The 18,755-nt window shown below is 41.7% G+C and overlaps 1 protein-coding gene across 3 annotated transcripts in view; it reads right to left on the bottom strand.

Moving 5' to 3' along the window:
* Positions 1 to 417: 417 nt before the first annotated feature.
* CELF2 (CUGBP Elav-like family member 2) overlaps positions 418 to 18,755 on the bottom strand; it is a 705,040-nt gene continuing 686,702 nt past the window's right edge. For all 3 annotated transcript variants that reach the window (XM_054987889.1, XM_054987890.1, XM_054987891.1), the window contains 4 exons: positions 15,185 to 15,364; positions 11,186 to 11,329; positions 6,757 to 6,928; positions 418 to 5,376 (listed from right to left, as the gene is read on the bottom strand). In XM_054987889.1, coding sequence (XP_054843864.1) covers positions 6,801 to 6,928; positions 11,186 to 11,329; positions 15,185 to 15,364 — 452 coding nt within the window. In that variant the 3' untranslated portion in view covers positions 418 to 5,376; positions 6,757 to 6,800. The remainder of the gene's footprint in view (positions 5,377 to 6,756; positions 6,929 to 11,185; positions 11,330 to 15,184; positions 15,365 to 18,755) is intronic.

Raw genomic sequence — 18,755 nt, 5'->3', positions numbered from 1 at the left:
GCCAAGGAATAATAACCCCTATGGTGAAAGAAAGATGAACTTGTTACTCCTTTGAATATGGCCATTTTGTTGAAATTATTCGATTTGGTTGGAAAATAACTACTACTTTTGTGCTTTTGTAGTTGAATTTTGTAATACAATTCCCCCCTTTAGAAAATTTATTATTTTTTTTCCTTCTGTTCTTAAGCCCTTTGCACTTTTGCAGCTTTTTCCTAAGATCTGATATTTTGGAAGTGAAAGTAGACAATCTCTCTGGGAGTATGGCTGTTTCCACACTACTCACCTTCATCTGGAACGGGGCGCAACGTCGCGAAAAAAACGTGGAAGATAGCATCTTCTCGCGCGAGTTTTGTGCGACGTCGTGCAAAACTCATGTGCGAAGACGCTATCTTTCACGGTTTTTTCGCGGCATTGCGCCCCGTTCTGGATGAAGGTGAGTAATATGGAAATGGCCTATGTGTGCATGCAGAAGAGACTTCTGTGTCTATAAAGAGCTCACATGGGAAGTTGGGGCTTTGCCATCTGCTCTCCTCTTAATAACGGTTTGGTAGCAGTTTCCACCGCCAAAGAGGCTAACAGCTTTAAAAGAAAAAAACTGAACGGCAGCTGATTGGCTGTGGGAATGGTGAGGTGTACCCGGCAAGGAAAACATTAGCGGCATGGACAATTTTGTCCTTGACATTCCTGTCACATCTTTGGATCCCAGCCTTCGTCTCTAAGGAAGCGGATGAAAACTCGCAGTATTCTTTTTCGTTGATAGTCAAAATTTCGTCTATTCTACAAAAATGACTGCTGCTTGGAGAATAACTAATAATTGCGGGGGGTGGGGTGGGGTGGGGGAGTGCCTGCCAGATTTGTGAGGCACCATTTGAGAAGAATTCCAGAGTCTTAAGCAGATCGGCACCGACTGGAACCATGACAAAAAAATGCCAAGCTGCATCCAGTGACTCGCTTCCCTGGGAAATCCACCGACAGAAGGAACCTTCCTTCTGCAGGGAGAAGCATCCTCATTTCATGGAGGGGAGTCGATGGCTCCTTACTGATGATTGTGTTGCCCCTACCGTGTGATCCATCATGCACTGTTGCCATTTTAACAAGGCTCACATAGGGATTTTGTGCAAACCCCACTGAAATTCATGGAGGGGGTGCAGAAGGGGGGGGCAAGGATGGCAGTCTCTTGCAGCGTTTTTTCAACATGGAAAGGATCCAAGGAATTTCCCCCCCCCCTTTTTTTAAGCCGCAAGATCATTTTGGAAATTTAAATGCTGAATAAACTTATATCCTGAAAAGACCTAATGCTTACCCCGTATTATGTATCATTATGTTATGCTATAATTCAATAGGCAAAAAATGCTGCAAGAAGTACAAAATAGCCCTCAAAGGATTCAGGAAGGCCCCAGCAGTAGTAAAAACACACGAGAATAACACAGAGCATTTATGTATAAGTGCGTGTGCTATAAGAAACCAGTTTCCCCCTCTTTCCCCCCCCCTCTTTTTTTTTTGCATCTTTTGGATTCTACTCCTTTCCACCCCAGGGCTTCTCTATAAAACAAACATTTAAAAGAAAGGGGAGAAGGCAGAGTGACCACCGTCTGTCTTTTTAAAAAAAAAATCAAGGAGATTTTGGGGGGAAGAGGAAGGTGGGCGTGGCATTAAATGAGATCAAATAGGAATAGACAAGAGGGAATAATTATGGCACTTTTCTCAGTAGCAGATAAGGCTGTTTAAATGTATTGGCTTGGAGTGGGGGTTTATTTGCCAGTTCAGAAGACCCAAATTTGGTTTAGGAGTAGGAATGCTATCCAATCCAACTTGAAAGAAAGAAAAAGGCCGTGAAGGGTTATCAGCATCTTTAAAAAAAAATATTTCCTGGGCTTTATCCTGCAAACACTTAGGATTTATAGGACTTTCTCTCTCTTTCTCCATAGTGAATGTTTGCAGGGCTGTGCCCATATATTGCCATGACAGAGAAAAAGAGATACAAAGCCGGTGGGGTGATACCCCTCTGCTGCTGGAGTGTGCAAGCTTCCAAACTATGCAATACCCTTTGTTGAGTAGAACAGAAAGCTGTGCCTATTAATTTGGTAGAGAACCAAGGCGGACTACAAAGATATAATTTATAATAATTTCAGAGGAACAATCCTATTCCAAATATCTGTGCTGGAACGTCTGCCCAAGACTAAGAACTGTTTCTCAAGGCAGTTGTGGTTCCTGCATCTATACCGGTAATCTCTAAAGGAAAGATGAAGGGCAGGCCAGCATTTCTAAATGCTTAGGGATCTATACTCCGGTGCCTAGATCAGCCAGGGATCCTGGATGCATGCTGGCTGCATGCTTAGGAATCTTTATCTGCCTTTCCCACTCTTTGCTGCTGAACATGCCATGGTAGTCGCAGCAAAACAACCACTGCATAAAGACATAGGGGCATTCCAAAATAGTTGAGGATATGTGCTGCAGAGCCCCAATTGACTCAGCTTCCTGATGTGCTTAGAAACTTCTGTGTATGTATGCCAAAACACAATCACAAGGCAAAGTGTGAAACATCTCTACAGAGCTCGGGCAATCCCATTGAAACTTTGGCTTCAATCAATCTAGAAGTCAGTTCCCAAATGCGCTACTTCCTAACTCGACTTCTGACTTTTCTTTAAAAAACAAAACAACAGCTGCCCCAACTCCTTTGTGATGCCAACTCTTGCAAGCTCCCAAAATGATTTACTACGACGCTTGAGAGAGGGAAGGGTGAGGGACGGTATCAGATGTCAAAATCCCGGCAAAATAAGTGCCAAGCTTCTGGCTGTGCTCTTGAATAGATGAAGGTGCCAGCTAATTCAGCATCGCCCCTCCCCCTCTGCCTGAAACCTGAGACCAGGAGATGCTACCGATGGGAGTGGACATGGGATATTGTCATCTGCATGGCTGGCTATGCCTTGTGCTTTATGCTGCAGTTGGCCATCAAATGCAATGGAAGGGCAGACCTAAGGGCTCTACTCTTCCAAGCAGCCACCACATACTGGCTGTTTGTGCTAAGAACATGTGTGGACTCCTGCATATACATCAGGGGCATATACATCTACCATGTGTGCTCTCAACACAGTTGAGAAGCATTTCATGTCTGCTTTTTTTGTTGGTTTGCTTTGAAGAATTTGTCATCATTCAAAAGTTTGCATACTCCTTTTGCTAACAGATATCACCTCACCGACTTTGGTTCGCGTCCGTCTGGACCAGTATACTACAGATAATGGCAGATAACACATCAAAGCATCACAACATGTGTAAACCTCATCCGTAAAAAGTAGTTTTAACTGCATTGCACAACGAAATTTCATCCAGGAAGTTCTAGTGCATTGGGTTTAAGCAAAAGTTCATTTTATTTCATTACAAAAATATTTTTTTCTTAATGTTTTCAAATGTTGGGTTTAAGCTCTCCTGACTAGGAGTGTCTTATACAATACATAATTAAAGAATTCTTTTATTTTATTAATACTGAATAGCATATTCCAGCAGCATATTAAAAGCTCTTTTAAGAAAAGACAAAAAAAAATTTCAAAGACCTAAAAAGGAGAACCACAATTACTATTTTAAATATTTTTTTTTTAGTTATAGATACAGAAGAAATTTAGACAGCAGTAAAATATTTTTTTTTTGTCCTTCAGGTCTGCCCTGTGCATTTTCTGACTTCAACCATGTATTAAATAAACCACAAAAATTAAGTATATATATATTTATAGCTATAGATATATATATATGTATATATAAAAATAAACAGCAAAATGGTGAATGTATAAAAGTATTAACACTCAAGACAGCTCTGGGTGGAAAGGGTTAAAAGTTCAAAACTTTCTCACCTTAGAGGTTCTCATACAGTATGAAGAAATTACATTGAGAGCTTTGCTTTCACAGCGTTGATGTGCAGAGTGGTTAGAAAAGTGAAACATGGGCACTTATACAATGTTGTACAAAAAACATCCAAGAGAATTAACAAACAACAACAATTTCAGGCAACAAGACCACAGGATAGCAAGTTAACAAACTTTTAAACCTCTTTTTTATCCTTTAAATATTAGGGATTTATACAAAACACATAGTAAAATACCCATGTTATCAAATTACTTCACACAAGAAACACACTGAAGCTCTAGGAAGAAAAAAAGTACCTTTGGAATTTGGCACTAAGAGTTTTCACTGATTTTTTATTATTATTATTTCTTTAGAAGGAAAAAATGATCACATTTTGCTGAACACAAACACATCTAAATTGCCCACAATAATAATTTTTGGAAAAAAAGGGAAAAAAAAGAAATGAAAAAAAATTGACACCAATGCGTCACAGAAGCCAACACAAACTTAGTCTGGAATAGTTTTGATTTCTCACATGAAAACTTTTTTTTTTATTTTAAGCAAACAACTTTTTTTGTTTTTTGAAATTTGTTTTTTTTGTTTTCTGCTGTTGATGTTGTTCAAGTAAAAACCAATTTCAAACTTCTCGTTTATAAACACAGAACACTTAAAGACCATTAGACTCATGATGAAATCACAACTTAATTCACAGAAGCACCAATGAAACAGCATCAAACAGTAACCTTTCTCCTGTACATCGAAACAGTATAAAATATAGGTAATTTTCATGTGCATTAATTCATGGATTGTCTAACTTGTGAGTCAGTTCAGCAAAAGGTGACACAAATAGGTAGCATTTGCCCTAAAACAGGGTAAATTTTTTTTTGTTATACTAATCTACAAAAAGTGGTTCTATATATATATTCTTAATGAGAAAGTGAGCCACCTAAAATGGCTTTATCAAAAAACTTTACACTGCCTGAAAAATGTAAAAACTATTACAGACCTCTAGAGACTTAAAATCAGACAGTTCTTCTTCTTCAAACTGTTTTGGAAGTAGTCTATTAGAAACCAACATTCTGTGCCTCTGGACACATATTGCTACTGTCGCCAGGGACTAGCCAGAATGCCAATCTCTGTATAATACTTTCAAGTCTGTTTTTTTAAAAAAATTAAAAAAACACAAAAAGAAAAAAAAAGGAAAACTGAAAACCCTAACAAAACATTTGCCACAGGTTGTGTGTGTTGTGTTATTTTTTTTAAATAACCTTATTATTAATTTGACTAATAATAAATTTCGATCTTGCACAAATGCAGCAATGCTTTTCACATTGACTTCCCAGAATTCATAGCTAGATGAGGTCACATGCAAATTTCAAAGGTTCAAACTATAGATCAAAGGTCAGTAGGAGAACCAAATTATGATGTGAGGTCAGAAAGACATCAGAAACAATGACGGGACGATGAAACTTTTTTTTAAAATTTGAGACGCCACAGGGACATGCTAGGCAAACGATGAGCTAACGGGCATGAAGATGTCTAGGGAAAAACAAGGAAGAGGAAAAAAAGTTACGGAGAATCTATGCAGCAGAAACAAAATCATTTTTAATGGGTGCAGGAGAAAACTAATGCAAATCTTTCATCTTTAGAATCTCAGCCATTCACACAATTTGCATTAACTGTACAATAACTTGTCAACAACAGCACAATGAGAGGCCCGCCCCAAAAGAATTCATCCGAAAGGAATTAGAGAGGATGGATTCCTGCTTTATTTGGGGGGGAGGGGAGATAAAGAACCAGTTTCAACAAATGTAACATAAGGGGAAGTGCAGTGTAGGGGTGGGTAGGAGAGAGAGAATAATCGAGGCAACTCAACTTTAAACTAGATAATGGAAACTACGAACAAGATAACCAGACACAATACAAACAAGAGGATAAAAAGCATGAACCATAAAAGATGTAGGATTCAACAGTGAAAAAGCACCCATTCTCGGCACATATACTCCAAAGACTACTTCAAAAGGATCTACCTAGCAGAGAGAGCTGCTCTTTAGATATCGAATAAGTTAACAATAGGCAATAAATAACTTCCATTTTTTCTGAGGCAGTAAAAATTTTTGTATAAAAATAGAAATGCTTTTTACAAATAAAATTTACAGGCCTGTGGCTTTCTTTTGTTATCTATTATTAGTATTACTATTTATTAAATTTTTTTATCTTTCAAGAAACATCAAGTATCTCATTTATTTATTTTAAACCCTGTAGCTTTAGAAACAGATCTCTACGTCTTTTTTTTGTTTTGTTTTTACACTAATGCTCTTTAAAAAAAATCCCCTAAGGAACAAAAATCAAAAAAGGAAAAAAATTAAATATATATATATAAAGACAACCAGTGTATAACAGGATAACATAAACATTGTGTTAATTTGAAATTCTTCAAACAAAAAAAAATTCAAGCCCCTTATCAAAAACAAACCAAAGCCGTGGTAAGTATGTTGTTCCTAAGTAAGTTTTCCTCCTGGCCTGAGGCCATATTGTTAGCCTGTAAACTGCTGGTGCCCGTTGGGTAAATCTAGGACCAGATGTGCAACCACTTTCATTATCCCCATCAAATGTATTAAGGATACCGGGGCTGAGAGAGTTAAATCGCACATTCCCCCCCCCCCTTGACAATTCTGATCCTTGAGATTTCAGAGGTTTCTCTTTTTTCTTTTAAGCGTATTTTTTAAATCCATATTTCAAATCCATATAATTCAGAAGTTATGTAGTTAGATCAGTAAAGTCTCCCTTACTGTGGTTGGGGAAAATGGAAGCAGGATTCTAAGAATATCTGTCTCTTGGCGACGGTGGACAATGTGTTCTTATGTTCTTCCTGAAACCCAACCCCCAATGGGAGGGTGGTTTGCTCAAGGGACTTACCCTAAGAAATCTAAATTAATAGCAGTAAGCTTCTGGGTTTAAGATCAGTAAGGTTTGCTGTCGTTTTTGGAGCGCTTCAGCTGAACTTTCAAGCGTTTCATGCCGATCTGAAAGCCGTTCATCGCCTGTATAGCAGCTTGTGCGGAGACGGGATTGTCGTAGCTAACAAAACCTATGATACACAAGGGGGCGGGTAGGAAGGGAAGAGAAAAGGGAATAAGAATTTGAAGAAAAGTAAATTAAATGGCTTTGCAAGAGGGAGAAGAAAGGATTTCCCCCCCTCTTCAGACACATGTTAAACATTTTAAATCATTGGCTGCATAGTACAGGTGTCCTGACCTGGATAGCCCAGGCAAGCCCAATCTCAAAAGCTAAGGAGAGTCGGGCTTGATTAGTAATTGGATGGGAGCTCTCTAAAGACGACCAGGGCTGCTATGCAGGGGCCAGCAATGGCAAACCACCTCTGTTAATCTCTTGCCTTGAAAACCCCAGCAGAGGTTGCCATAAATCAACTATGACTTGTCTGTTTGGTTTAAAAAAATAAATTTAAAAAAATTAAAAAAAAAACCTATGACTTGTCTGTACTTTCCACAACCATGGTCCATTTACTGCAAGAATTTAGTGTTTTCAGTGGGAAGAACACAAAAAACAGAGGATTGCTGCCAAAATGGCCATCCCATGCAATCCTTTCATAACGTCTAACTCAATTTATTCCATGTCCTCATAACATTTGTGCCTATCCTTTCTCTCAGCTCTGGATGCGTATAGCCAGGGCTTTTTTTCAGGGGGAATGCAGTGGAACAGAGTTCCGGCACCTCTTAAAAGTAATCACATGTCTGGTGGCCTTGCTGCCCTAATCCTGTTTCCTCCCTGCATAGCTCAAGCCGTTGCTGCTTTCAAAGCTAGCAACTTTTTTCAGCTGACAGGTGGGGGATTTCCCTCCCGTCAGCTGAAAAAAGTGGTTTTAAAATGCTGGCAGCTTTTTCAGCTATGGGGAGAGGGAGGAGAGACCCCCCCTCCCCTCAGCTGAAAAAAGCAGTGAGGCATTTGAAAGCAGCAACACTTTTCTTGCTGCAAGAAAAACGTTGCTGCTTTCAAAGCTGGCAGCTTTTTTCAGTTGACAGGAGGGGGATTCCCCTCCCGTCAGCTGAAAAACAAATGGCAAGAAAATGGCAAATGGCAAGAAAAGTGCTGCTTTGAGCTTCGGTGTGCTCCATAAAGATTTCCGAATCTTTAAGGAGCATACCAAAGCATAAAGCATTTAAAAATCCAAATCCCAAAGCGGCTTGCCGCTTGAGAGTTCCACCTCCTCTTTTCCCAGAAAAAAAAGCCCTGCGTATAGCGTTCCAAATGTCAGGCAAGTGCTTTCTTGGCTGCAAGTAAGCTGTTCAACAAAAAAAAAGTCCACCATTTGATCTTATATTCTTAAGAAATTCTAGATAAAACAATCACTGCATTTCTTCGACATGGATACCTTGCAATGTTATTAATTTCATCTCCAACTACTTCCCACTACCCTCGAGACGTTTTTCAACGTGTGAATAAACTATGCATATAAATTGTATATATTCTGTTCAGACATCTGTGGGTTAGACACCAAAGATGGAACAGTTCATTTTGAGTTTCCCTTAAATTAAGACACAGTATAAATTGACTGTTTGAAACACGTTCCATTCCTCAACTGATATATTCTGCCCAGTAACTCTTCATAACTGCAGATCAAACTGAACAAGATACAGAACCTGCTCTGAAGCTCCCAAGTGCTTCTTTTCATAGATAGCAACTGCGTGGGGGCTCAATTCAGATTAGGGATTGTGGTGAGGGTTGAGGAATCTCCTTACTCTCCCGGCGGGGTTTGGGGGAGACCCAGCACTCACCATTTGGGGCTGAAATCAGCCCATTGCGAAGCATGTGTGTGCTCCCAGGGCAGCGCAATGACGTCACTCCAGGGAGGCACATCATTGCACCACCCCTGGAGTGTGCCAGGGAGGCCTATTTCCCTGCCCCCCCCCCGCTGGCCATGTGAGTGGGGGGGAGGCAGAAGGTGGGAGCAGGGATCCTTAATTGTGGTGTAGGAAAAGTGGATTTTAACCGTTCCTCCTTGGGGTGGATTCTGTGGAACCATTCTATTAACAGTGGTGCTTTCAGCTTCCACAAGGAGCCTCTTAAGCCAACTGGAAACTCAGTGTGCCAAAGGAAAGCATTGCTATTTGCATAATACATCCACAATACATCTCCCAGTTTAAACTAAATTTGGAAAAAACTCAATGTGTGGATTCAGATTAAAACTAAAATGGAGTATTTTGGATTTCAAATAGATTCCTAGGCTTCATTTATACAGTAACTTAATAGTAACTTAATACAATAAGTACCCTAGAACCGTCTCCATCTATGGAAAAAAGATACAGCAGATGAACTTCCCCTCTGCCTGAAATTCATATCACTTATGGAAGGGATGAATCTTTAAAATGAGACCTTTGAGAGTTGACAAGTACCGTAAGTTCTACATAGGAAAGCCCCCCGCCAAAGTCCCCCCTCTAATCGCATCATCTTTCTTAATCCAGGAGAGAGGATTTAATGTAATTGCAAGTAATGAGTTAAATGTGGAGCATTTTCTTACACAATGGAGAATAATTAGGTGTCCATAATAATGTAGCTTGATTGTACAGTAAATGTCGGTCCCCCACATAGAATATAATTAGTTTCATCTGTCTGACACTTTCTGTTGAGCCTGTCAGAACATATTTTTTAAAATTTCATTTTTAAATGGATTCAACTACATGTTGGAAGAGTAATACTATAAAAAGGGGATAAACAAATCCTAGGTGCCAGGTTGCCATGGTACCTAGAAATTTCATTGCAGTGCCTAGTATCAACCCCATTGATTATATTGTCGCATCTCACGGTGATTCTTGGTGGAAGTACAAAGGATTGGTTTCAAACAGTTTTTCTACTTGTGAAAAAGGGAGGAAGGTGGTCCCTTTGACTGACAAAAAGGAGAGCCAGTTTGGTGTAGTGGTTAAGAGCAGCAGGACTCTAATCTGGAGAACTGGGCTTGATTCACCACTCCTCTGCTTGAAGCCAGCTGGGTGACCTTGGGTCAGTCACAGCTCTCTCAGTCCCACCCACTTCACAGGGTGATTGTTGTGGGCATAACAATAACATACATTGTAAACTGCTCTGAGTGGGCATTAAGTTGTCCTGAAAGGCGGTATATAAATCAAATATTATTAATGTTGTTGTTATGCTCGGGAACAGGGAACGTGCATGGACAAAAGGCATATGAAACGAGGGTGTAATAAGGAGGGAAATTAGCCAACATTGAATGGAAAAACTGGCTGAATCCAATGCAAAAGTCACATCTGAAGTTTAGTCACATGATATAAAAATAAATGTCCATCAAGTTCTTGTTATTGCTTGTTCATAGGTAAGCTTACATTTACAGAAGTAATAATTCTGCTTATATACTGCTCTTCTAGATCTCGTTGCTCAAGGTGAAACTTGAAATACTCCACGGAAGATCCCCTGACGAAGCCCAATAACGAAAAGTTTAGGGATCAAAAAATCTTCATAAATTCTTTCACCTTGCACTTGGTTCCATTCCTTTCCCCCCTATCTTCTGGTGCAGCCACTGTTTCTCCAGCAGTGGGATTCAAACCAGCAGAATGCTCATTTGCATCCTGACCACTTAGCCTGTATGCTATAGCGTCCAATGATGTATGTTTCTTAACCTGTTGCTTTCTATATTGGGTCCAGTATTCACTTAAATTGAGCTTTATAAGGCAATAATGGAATTCTGAGAAGTTAGGCCATGGTTTGGAGTTAGCTTTTCATTGTTATAGCCAGGGCTTTTTTTCAGCAGGAACGCGGTGGAATGGAGTTCCAGAACCTCTTGAAAATGGTCAGATGGCTGGTGGCCCCACCCCCTGATCTCCAGACAGAGGGCAATCTAAACTCCCCTCTGCCTGGAGATCAGGGGGTGGGGCCACAGGCCATGTGAGCATTTTCTCTGAGGGCAACCCATTGAGTTCCACCACCTCTTTTCCCAGAAAAAAAGCCCTGGTTATAGCATTAATAACACTACAAGAAACTACAAAGGGGTTAGGATCATCTTTTGTGGTGGCAATAATTAGAACATTTTGTCTTGAAATCTAAAATCCTGATTGAAAAATGAGTCCAGCCTCTAAATTTCGGGGCTGGTTTCTAGCACCAAAGAAAACTTGTCCAAGCCGACCTTAGAAGATTAGGACCAGTTGACACTCCATTTTCACACAGATCTTCCACCTCCACCCCATTGCAATGTTTAAGCCACAAAAACATAAGTATAGAAATAAATCAGAAGTGTGCAAAGCAGACAGAAGGATTAATGTACCCCCTCCCCTATTTTCTGTGTACTTTCTATGGCCTTCCATGCTAAATTGTTGCATACCAAAGCACTTGCTCAGATTGGTCTGTTTGTCAATGAAGACTTTAGCAGAAATAACATTTCCAAAAGGCATGAACATCTGCAGAATGTCCTGGTCTCCAAACTCCTGTGGAAGGTGGTAAATGAAGAGGTTTGCTCCTTCTGGACCTTTGAGAAAAGGAGAACAAAACAAACGGCAAGTGAACAGTGGCTTTCTTTTGTACTGAGAAAATTCGCAGGACGAAATCAGGACATTTCCGTTCCAGTCACCCTATACACATGAAAAACCAGGACTTCAATAACCAGCTACATTAAAAATATTCTTATTTTAACTTGAATGCTGTTAATACAATTAACATTACAAGTGGGCGACCTGCAAGGATTTGTGGGGACATCTCATTTTCCCTCTTCCCCCACTAATTCCTCTTTTCCTTCTCTTCCCTTTTCCTGCTTCCTCCACTCCTTCCGACTCACCAGCCAACCTACATTTATCTGCCCCCCCCTAGCTTTCCCTTCTTTCCACTCCCTGGCAGCCGCTCCCCAGAAAAACTATGGCCACATTGAATAGTGCCAGTTGCCAGACCATGCCCAATTAGGAGGTGGGAAACCTGCAAAGACTTGTGTGGGGTGCTTCATTTCCCCCTGAATCTCCATCCCCACACCATTTCTTCTTTCTCTCCTCCTGGCAACCCTAATATCCTCCCCTTTCCCTACTTCCTTCTCTTCTTCCCACCCGCCACCATCCCACTGTTCATCTGCTCCTCAACTTCAGATATATTTATTATTGATTCACTATTTTTATACCCCACCTTTCTTTACAGTGGGGACTCAAAGCAGCTTATATCATTCTCTTGTCCATTTTATTATCACAAAAAACTTCTGTAAAATAGGTTAGGCTGAGTGATAGTGACTGGTCCAAGGTCACCTAGCAAGTGGCCATGGCAGGGTGGAGATTATTACCTGGGTCTCCTAGATCTTAGTCTGGTGCAGTAAACACCACCATGCTGTGTGGTAGGCTGCTGATGAATAGCAGTGAGCAGCTGGGACTGTCAATGGTTGCTGCCAGGCCTGGCCCCAATGAATCCTACCTCAAAGCCAAAAGAGGCCTGTAAATGGCTCTGTTCCCTCCCCTTACCTTGACAGAACCAAGGCTTGAAGGCGGACAATACTGTTGTGTTTACTTAGCAACTTCCACAGCGGCCACTGCAGAAGGTATTGATTTCTGAAAGGTACAGGAGCTGCTTCTATTATGTTGGGTGGGGGGAGTTAACCCCTCAATGTATTTTTTTTAAAAAAGAGGCAGATTTTTCTGCAAACCTAGGGCATTTTACAGGTTTGTAGACCTGCCTTTTCTGTCCGTGGCTCCAATCTCCAGATTAAAGTATTCACAGATGGGGCCACATTGAGAATTAGCTACATTGATTTACAATGGCTGTTATTAGTGGCATAACTTCAAAGCTGTTCACAACTCCTGTGAATGGAGGAAGTCTGTGCCAGGGGACCTCTGTTGCATGCCCCCCCCCCAGCTCCTTGTTCCTCCTGGAAAGTTGTTGTTGAGGGTGAGGCTTCTAAAACAATCCTTCATGTAGCTTGGGGGTGGTGGCTGCAGTAAGAAGGGGGAATTGGCCAAAATCACAGACCCACGACACACAAACACACACAAGTTCCACGAAGAGACCAATGTATGACATACTTTTCTACAAGCTTCCCCCATCTTCTGGAGCAGCTTTTATGTGTGCGGGGGAGAGGGAGTGCTGCTTGGGGAAGGGGAAGGGGGTCAAAATGTTGTCTCTGCAAATTTGCTCCATTCCCATTAAAGGAATGGGCAATGGGCTCACCGCAGACTGCAGTTACCCTTTTCATTAATCTTTGCTCTGCACTCTCCCCCAAACATTAGCAAGGCACACACAAAATCTCAGTGGCATGTCTTTTTAGAAGGTCTGCGCTTGGACAGGCCACTTGCTAATGGAAACAACCTGCAGATCTTTTTCTCTTGCCACGCTGCTTCCTACAGGCCTTGTTCAGATTAAGAAAGGATGTGGAACAACTGCATCTCACGTGATAAAAAAAACCATTCATCAAACATATAACTAATCTGGGATACTAATAAATTCTGTGCACAGCCCTACATTTCTGCAGAGAAATTACTAAGCCCATTGCTGCTTATCCTCCAAAATATTTTTATTTAAAATGTAAGTTATTTAGAACATTTTTATCCTGCCTTTTAGCCAATTAGAGCCCTCAAGGCAGCAAAAATAAGGATGTCGTTTTTTGTACCAACCTGCTATTCTTTCCTTCTAGAATAAAAGTAGTCAGAAACCAGAGTAAGGGGAAGTGGGGGGGGGGATAAAAACAACAACCAGGGAGTGGGGAGGGGGAGAAGAGAGATGCATTCCCTCATTTCATTAAGCACTTTGTAATTAGTATTAATTTATTCCCAGTGTTAACTTCCAGAGGTTTATTTTGCTCTATTGGCACTGAGTGAGAAGCAATCAATCATTTATTTGCTTTCACGCAAGACCCTCAATTAAATAAGGAACCCTTCAATGTAATGACGATGGATCTTGTCATTAACCTTCAAATGCAATCAAGTAACAAACGCTACACTTTCACAATATTGGGAAGCTCCCTTGCAGCAAGACCATTTTCTTGAAAGGAAGCTTATTTCACGACCATTTCAGGGCCAAACTACATATGTATGGACAGGAGTTGGGCCTCCCCCGACCCATCCACAGGGTAGCTGTTTTCATCACATGTGCTGCCCTGTGACAAGGCAAATATTAATGCCCCTAGGCTGTTTTGGCTCAGGAAAATGGTGTGTATGGGGGGAAAACTCTTCCTCCCCTGCGCTGCAATTCTGATCCGAATTGGTTTCTGTGGTACTTGGGTAAGAACCCTCGCTCAATTCATGGCCAGTAGTTTGGCCCTTTCTTACAGGTGCCTTTGTTCTGCAAAGCAGTAGGCAATGTATATTTTCAGATGGCTAACCCTGATTGTAGGGTTGCCGGGTCCTCTTAACCTCGTGGCAGAGGGGAGGGAGACCTGGCGCCTTCCTTTGTGATCTTCTCTCTCTTGCATGCTCTCAGCAGGTGCAATGACATCACTTTTGGAAGTGATGTCATCATGCCCGTGGGAAGTGTGCCCACTGCAAGCTGGCTTCTTGCCTCCCGGGTCCGTTCCCCAGGCCTCCCCCCACCCCTGCTGGCCAGGTGAGTCGCAGCGGGGGGCAGAGGCTGGGAGTGGGGAATCCACCACCCTCACTGGGGCACCTGGCAGCCCTACCTAGTTTCAAAATTTCCAAAGCAAATGCAAATGAAATTGGGAAATTAAATGTTTTTATTTTAAGCTGTCCACTCTGCAGGCACACACAGCGGCTGCTTCATTGAGGAACAAGTCCCTGGAAGTTGAAGCTCATGAACTCATGAGCTCACGGAGCTCATGCATGGCTTACAGACCGATGATGAAATGACAAATTCTGGGTTATTTCTTGCTTCTAAGTCAGGATTAAATCATGGTTTGGAATCTTTGTATTTAAGTTAGAAACAAATCGAAGTTTGTCAGTTCAGCCAGTTGGAGGGCCACAGCAAACTGCCGTTTGTTAGACATTAGGATGACTTCAATCTAATGTGAAGGGGTGAGGGAGGGTGCAAACCTGAGAACTTCAGAGATTTGTTCTAGGACCAAAGACAGCCATACGGAGCTCAGCTGTTGTTTCCATTATCAGCACCTCTTTATCCATCAAGCTTATAAAGAATGTCAGGAAGGCTGAAGTGGTTTTCAACTTCCTGAGCTGGCCAAGTTTTGGTTCCCCCCCAATCTTGTTGTGTGTGTGGCCAACGTCTGGAATTTTGAGAACATGGTGGTGGTGGTATTACAAAACGGCAGCCATAGTGGACAGGGACAATCACAAAATAACCGTGATGTAGGTTTGCTGAAAATTTTGATCATTTTTAAGGTTCCCTATAGAATAGTTATCCTCTCCTTAACCTCCTAGTTTTTTAAAAAACGGTACGAAGGACTTACCTTCTTTCTGGCTGCCTGCAGCACTTTGTTGTTGTAACAAACTCTGACTGTACAATGTAGGTAGTGCTGCAGCAGCGTACTGCTGAATTCCTGAGTAGGCTTGGGTGAGGGCATCCATTGTGCCTGCTGTACCATTCGTCAAGCCTGTTGCACCGAGTCCTCCGTTCAGGGCGGCCATACCTGAGAGCATTTGAGCAACTTTACAAAAAACCCAACAATAGAGAAAAGAAATTGCACTTGTTCATTAGTGCTTTCCAAACGTCGTTGGCATTAATATGACACTGACGACAATGGCTGTGCATGCAAAAAAATTTTGGACACTTCACCAGATGGCACAGAGAGAACAACGACGGCAGCAGCAAGAACGCACACACTCTGGTTAAAAAAATGACTTCAGCACCAACTCAGTTTCACATGCAAACTGCTCCTGGCAAGAAGTGGGGTGACTAAGTCCAATCTGACACAATGCACAAGGCCTAATTACACATTATATTTTCTCTGGGGATTTCCTTGAGAGATGTGTTCTGGAATTCCATGCTTCCCAGACGCACACATTTGAATTGGAACCGTAGTACATGGGGAAGGAGGGGAAGCTTACTCGCTTGTATCATTTCCTCAACATGAATTGGTTCTGGGGAGCCCCTATTAGTTCTGTTGGTAAAGCATAAAATGGAGTCTCTACCAAGAAAATAGTGGTTGGTTGTTGTGGATTTTCCAGGCTGTATCGCCATGGTCTTGTCATTGTAGTTCCTGACGTTTCGTCAGCAGCTGTGACTGGCATCTTCAGAGGTGTAGCACGGAAAGACAGAGATCTCTCAGTGTCAAACTGTGGAGAAGATGTTAGCAGGTAATTTATATCTACTCAGGAAGGTGGGTTTGGGTTGCATCATCCTGTGAGAGTTTCCCAGGGTGTGGAATGCTAATGGAATGCTAATGCTTCACTGTATCCTGAGAAGGTTCTTTTGCATATGGATAGGAGCTTGATATGCTAATCTTATCTGCAGGGCTATTGTCAGATGTATTTTGTTAGCCTGGTGTTTTTCAGGACTGGAAACCATGCTCTATTTGGATGACGCAACCCAAACCCACCTTCCTGAGTAGATATAAATTACCTGCTAAAATCTTCTCCGCAGTTTGACACTGAGAGATCTCTGTCTTTTGGTGCTACACCTCTGAAGATGCCAGTCACAGCTGCTGGTGAAACGTCAGGAACTACAATGCCAAGACCATGGCGATACAGCCTGGAAAATCTACAACAACCATCGTTCTCCAGCTGTGAAAGCCTTTGACAATATATAAAATAGTGGTTGCTTGGTAGCAATTGAAATCAGGAAAATGTTATGGATGGGTGTGTCTAAGCTCCCTCTCCCTCTGTTCCCAAAGCAAGTCAGGTCTATGTGCACCTGGGAAGTAGGGAACTCCAGAACTCATCTCTCAGGGTACCTAAGAGACCCCCCACTAAAATATGTAATGTAGTTCGACCTACAGTTATTCCATAGTTCAAGATGTCACTGAGATAATAAACCTGCGTTCGGGCTGTACCTCTCCAGACTGCAAGTGGTGATGGCAATACATGAAGTTGGGTCTCCTTTATATAAAAAAAATTCCCTCCACAGAAAACTAGTATTTCAAAGGAAAGACTAGGCTAGAACCTTTCTCCATGACATGTCAGTTCTCTGTGCAGAGGGATTTTGTTTCTATAGATAAACAATCAAATTTGTGGACCCCCCTCCATTATTCTGAGGTAGTTGAAGCCAGACATGGGTGTATCACCTTTGGGGAATTTATACTTATGGCTGTTGATGGAAAACAGTTTTTTTCACAGATATGACAGTTGTGTGATAGAAGTAACACTGGCTGTGGTGTGAACATTTACCCTGCTAGCGTCTCTCTTAAATAGATGTGACGTTCATATGCATTTAACATAGCTCCAGAGGTGATTATTTTGAAAAGCAGCCTCTGCAAGCTGTAATCTTGAATGAAGAACTATGTGCGCACACATTTCACACCTCAAAATGCTTTATCTTTTCCCTCCATGAGGGGCTCTGGATGCCTGGCTACCCTTTTAAAGATGCCTCTGGAACCAGGATAGGGGTGGAAGCGGTTGAGGAGGCATTGTAGTGAGGAAATGTCTGGTGAGGGAAAAGATTAAACACTCGTCCCCTGGCATTCCCTTACTGAAATGGTAGCCTTCCTGAGGTTGTTTTTCATCGAAACAAAGGCTGATTCCGCACACGGTGGATAATGCACTTTCAATGCACTTTATCAATTGTTTGAGGTGTATTTTTTGTTCCGCACACGAAAAAATCCATTCCAAATGATCTATAAAGAGGATTGGAAGTGCATTATCCAACATGTGCGGAATCAGCCAAAGAAGGAAAAAAAGAGTTTTATCACAGCTATTGTCATGTAATGTCTATTTTGCCCCTTAAAAACCTGCAAAACTTGTTCAATCAAAGGCAGCAGTAAAACAGAAGATACTAGCATATGCACAATGGACAAGAATAGTCCTCATCTACCATCTCTACCCCTTGGACAAGAATAGCCCTCATCTACCATCTTTACCCCTTGGACAAGAATAGCCCTCATCTACCATCTTTACCCCTTGGACAAGAATAGCCCTCATCTACCATCTTTACCCCTTGGATAAGACTTGAAGGAGGCTGAGGGGCGAGTCCTACATAACCCACTTAATGGGTGACCTTGTGAAAAACGGTGCCACTCCCTTGCTCCAAAGCCACTCCCTTGCTCCCTTGCTCTCTAAAGACCTTTTCCCACAATCAGTTCACTGCACAGTAGACATACAAAAGTTTCACAGACATGCCTGATGTCTTCTCTCAAGGCTACACTGCAAGACCATCACATTATACGTGCAATCCGTATACAAGATTTTGCAGCTACCTCAAAGCTGAATTTGTAGCAATTGCAATAATTGCAGGGACTGTAACCGCCATCCGCTTGACTGTTTTGAGACACGCACAAAGATGAGCATCAGAACTATTCCCTCACAGATCCTCGCTAATTTTATGAATATGAGATGCCTTATTTATAATTTCTTTGATGGCGGTGCATTCTCCTCGTGCACAACTCCAGTGCGTTGAGTGACTTTAAGGTGATCGACTGCCCCAAAGCTAACCTAACCTCCCTAAGGAACATCTTGCCATCCTGTGAGTTCTGTTTAATTTTCATGCAGTTCTTTCTCATAATTCATCCTTCCCCTGTTAGTCTCTTGCCATGAAAACCCCACCAGGGGTCGCTATAAGTCAACTCTTGACTTGAGGGCCGGATTTCATTTTTGTCTTGTACATCCAACCAGGTATCTTTTTAAGGGTAGGAAGAGGGGCAAACAGCTATCCCACTGCAGTAAGTTTATCCATCTATGAGCTGGATATCATAATGAAAAAGGAAGAATAATTAAAAGGCTGAAATATGTGGGGAAATGTTTGGACTGGTTGTACAGAATAGCTCCAAAGCCAATGATATAAATGTAAATGGGGATGGACCCATAGTTCAGTTGCCTGTATTCAGTTAAAGGAACATCAAGCAGAAGGCCTGGGAAGATCATGGCATG

The sequence above is a fragment of the Eublepharis macularius genome, chromosome 9 (genome assembly GCF_028583425.1).
Source record: "Eublepharis macularius isolate TG4126 chromosome 9, MPM_Emac_v1.0, whole genome shotgun sequence".
Taxonomy (NCBI): domain Eukaryota; kingdom Metazoa; phylum Chordata; class Lepidosauria; order Squamata; family Eublepharidae; genus Eublepharis; species Eublepharis macularius.
The sequence above is the reverse complement of the archived record's forward strand: the minus strand, read 5'-3'. Positions and strand labels throughout refer to the sequence as shown.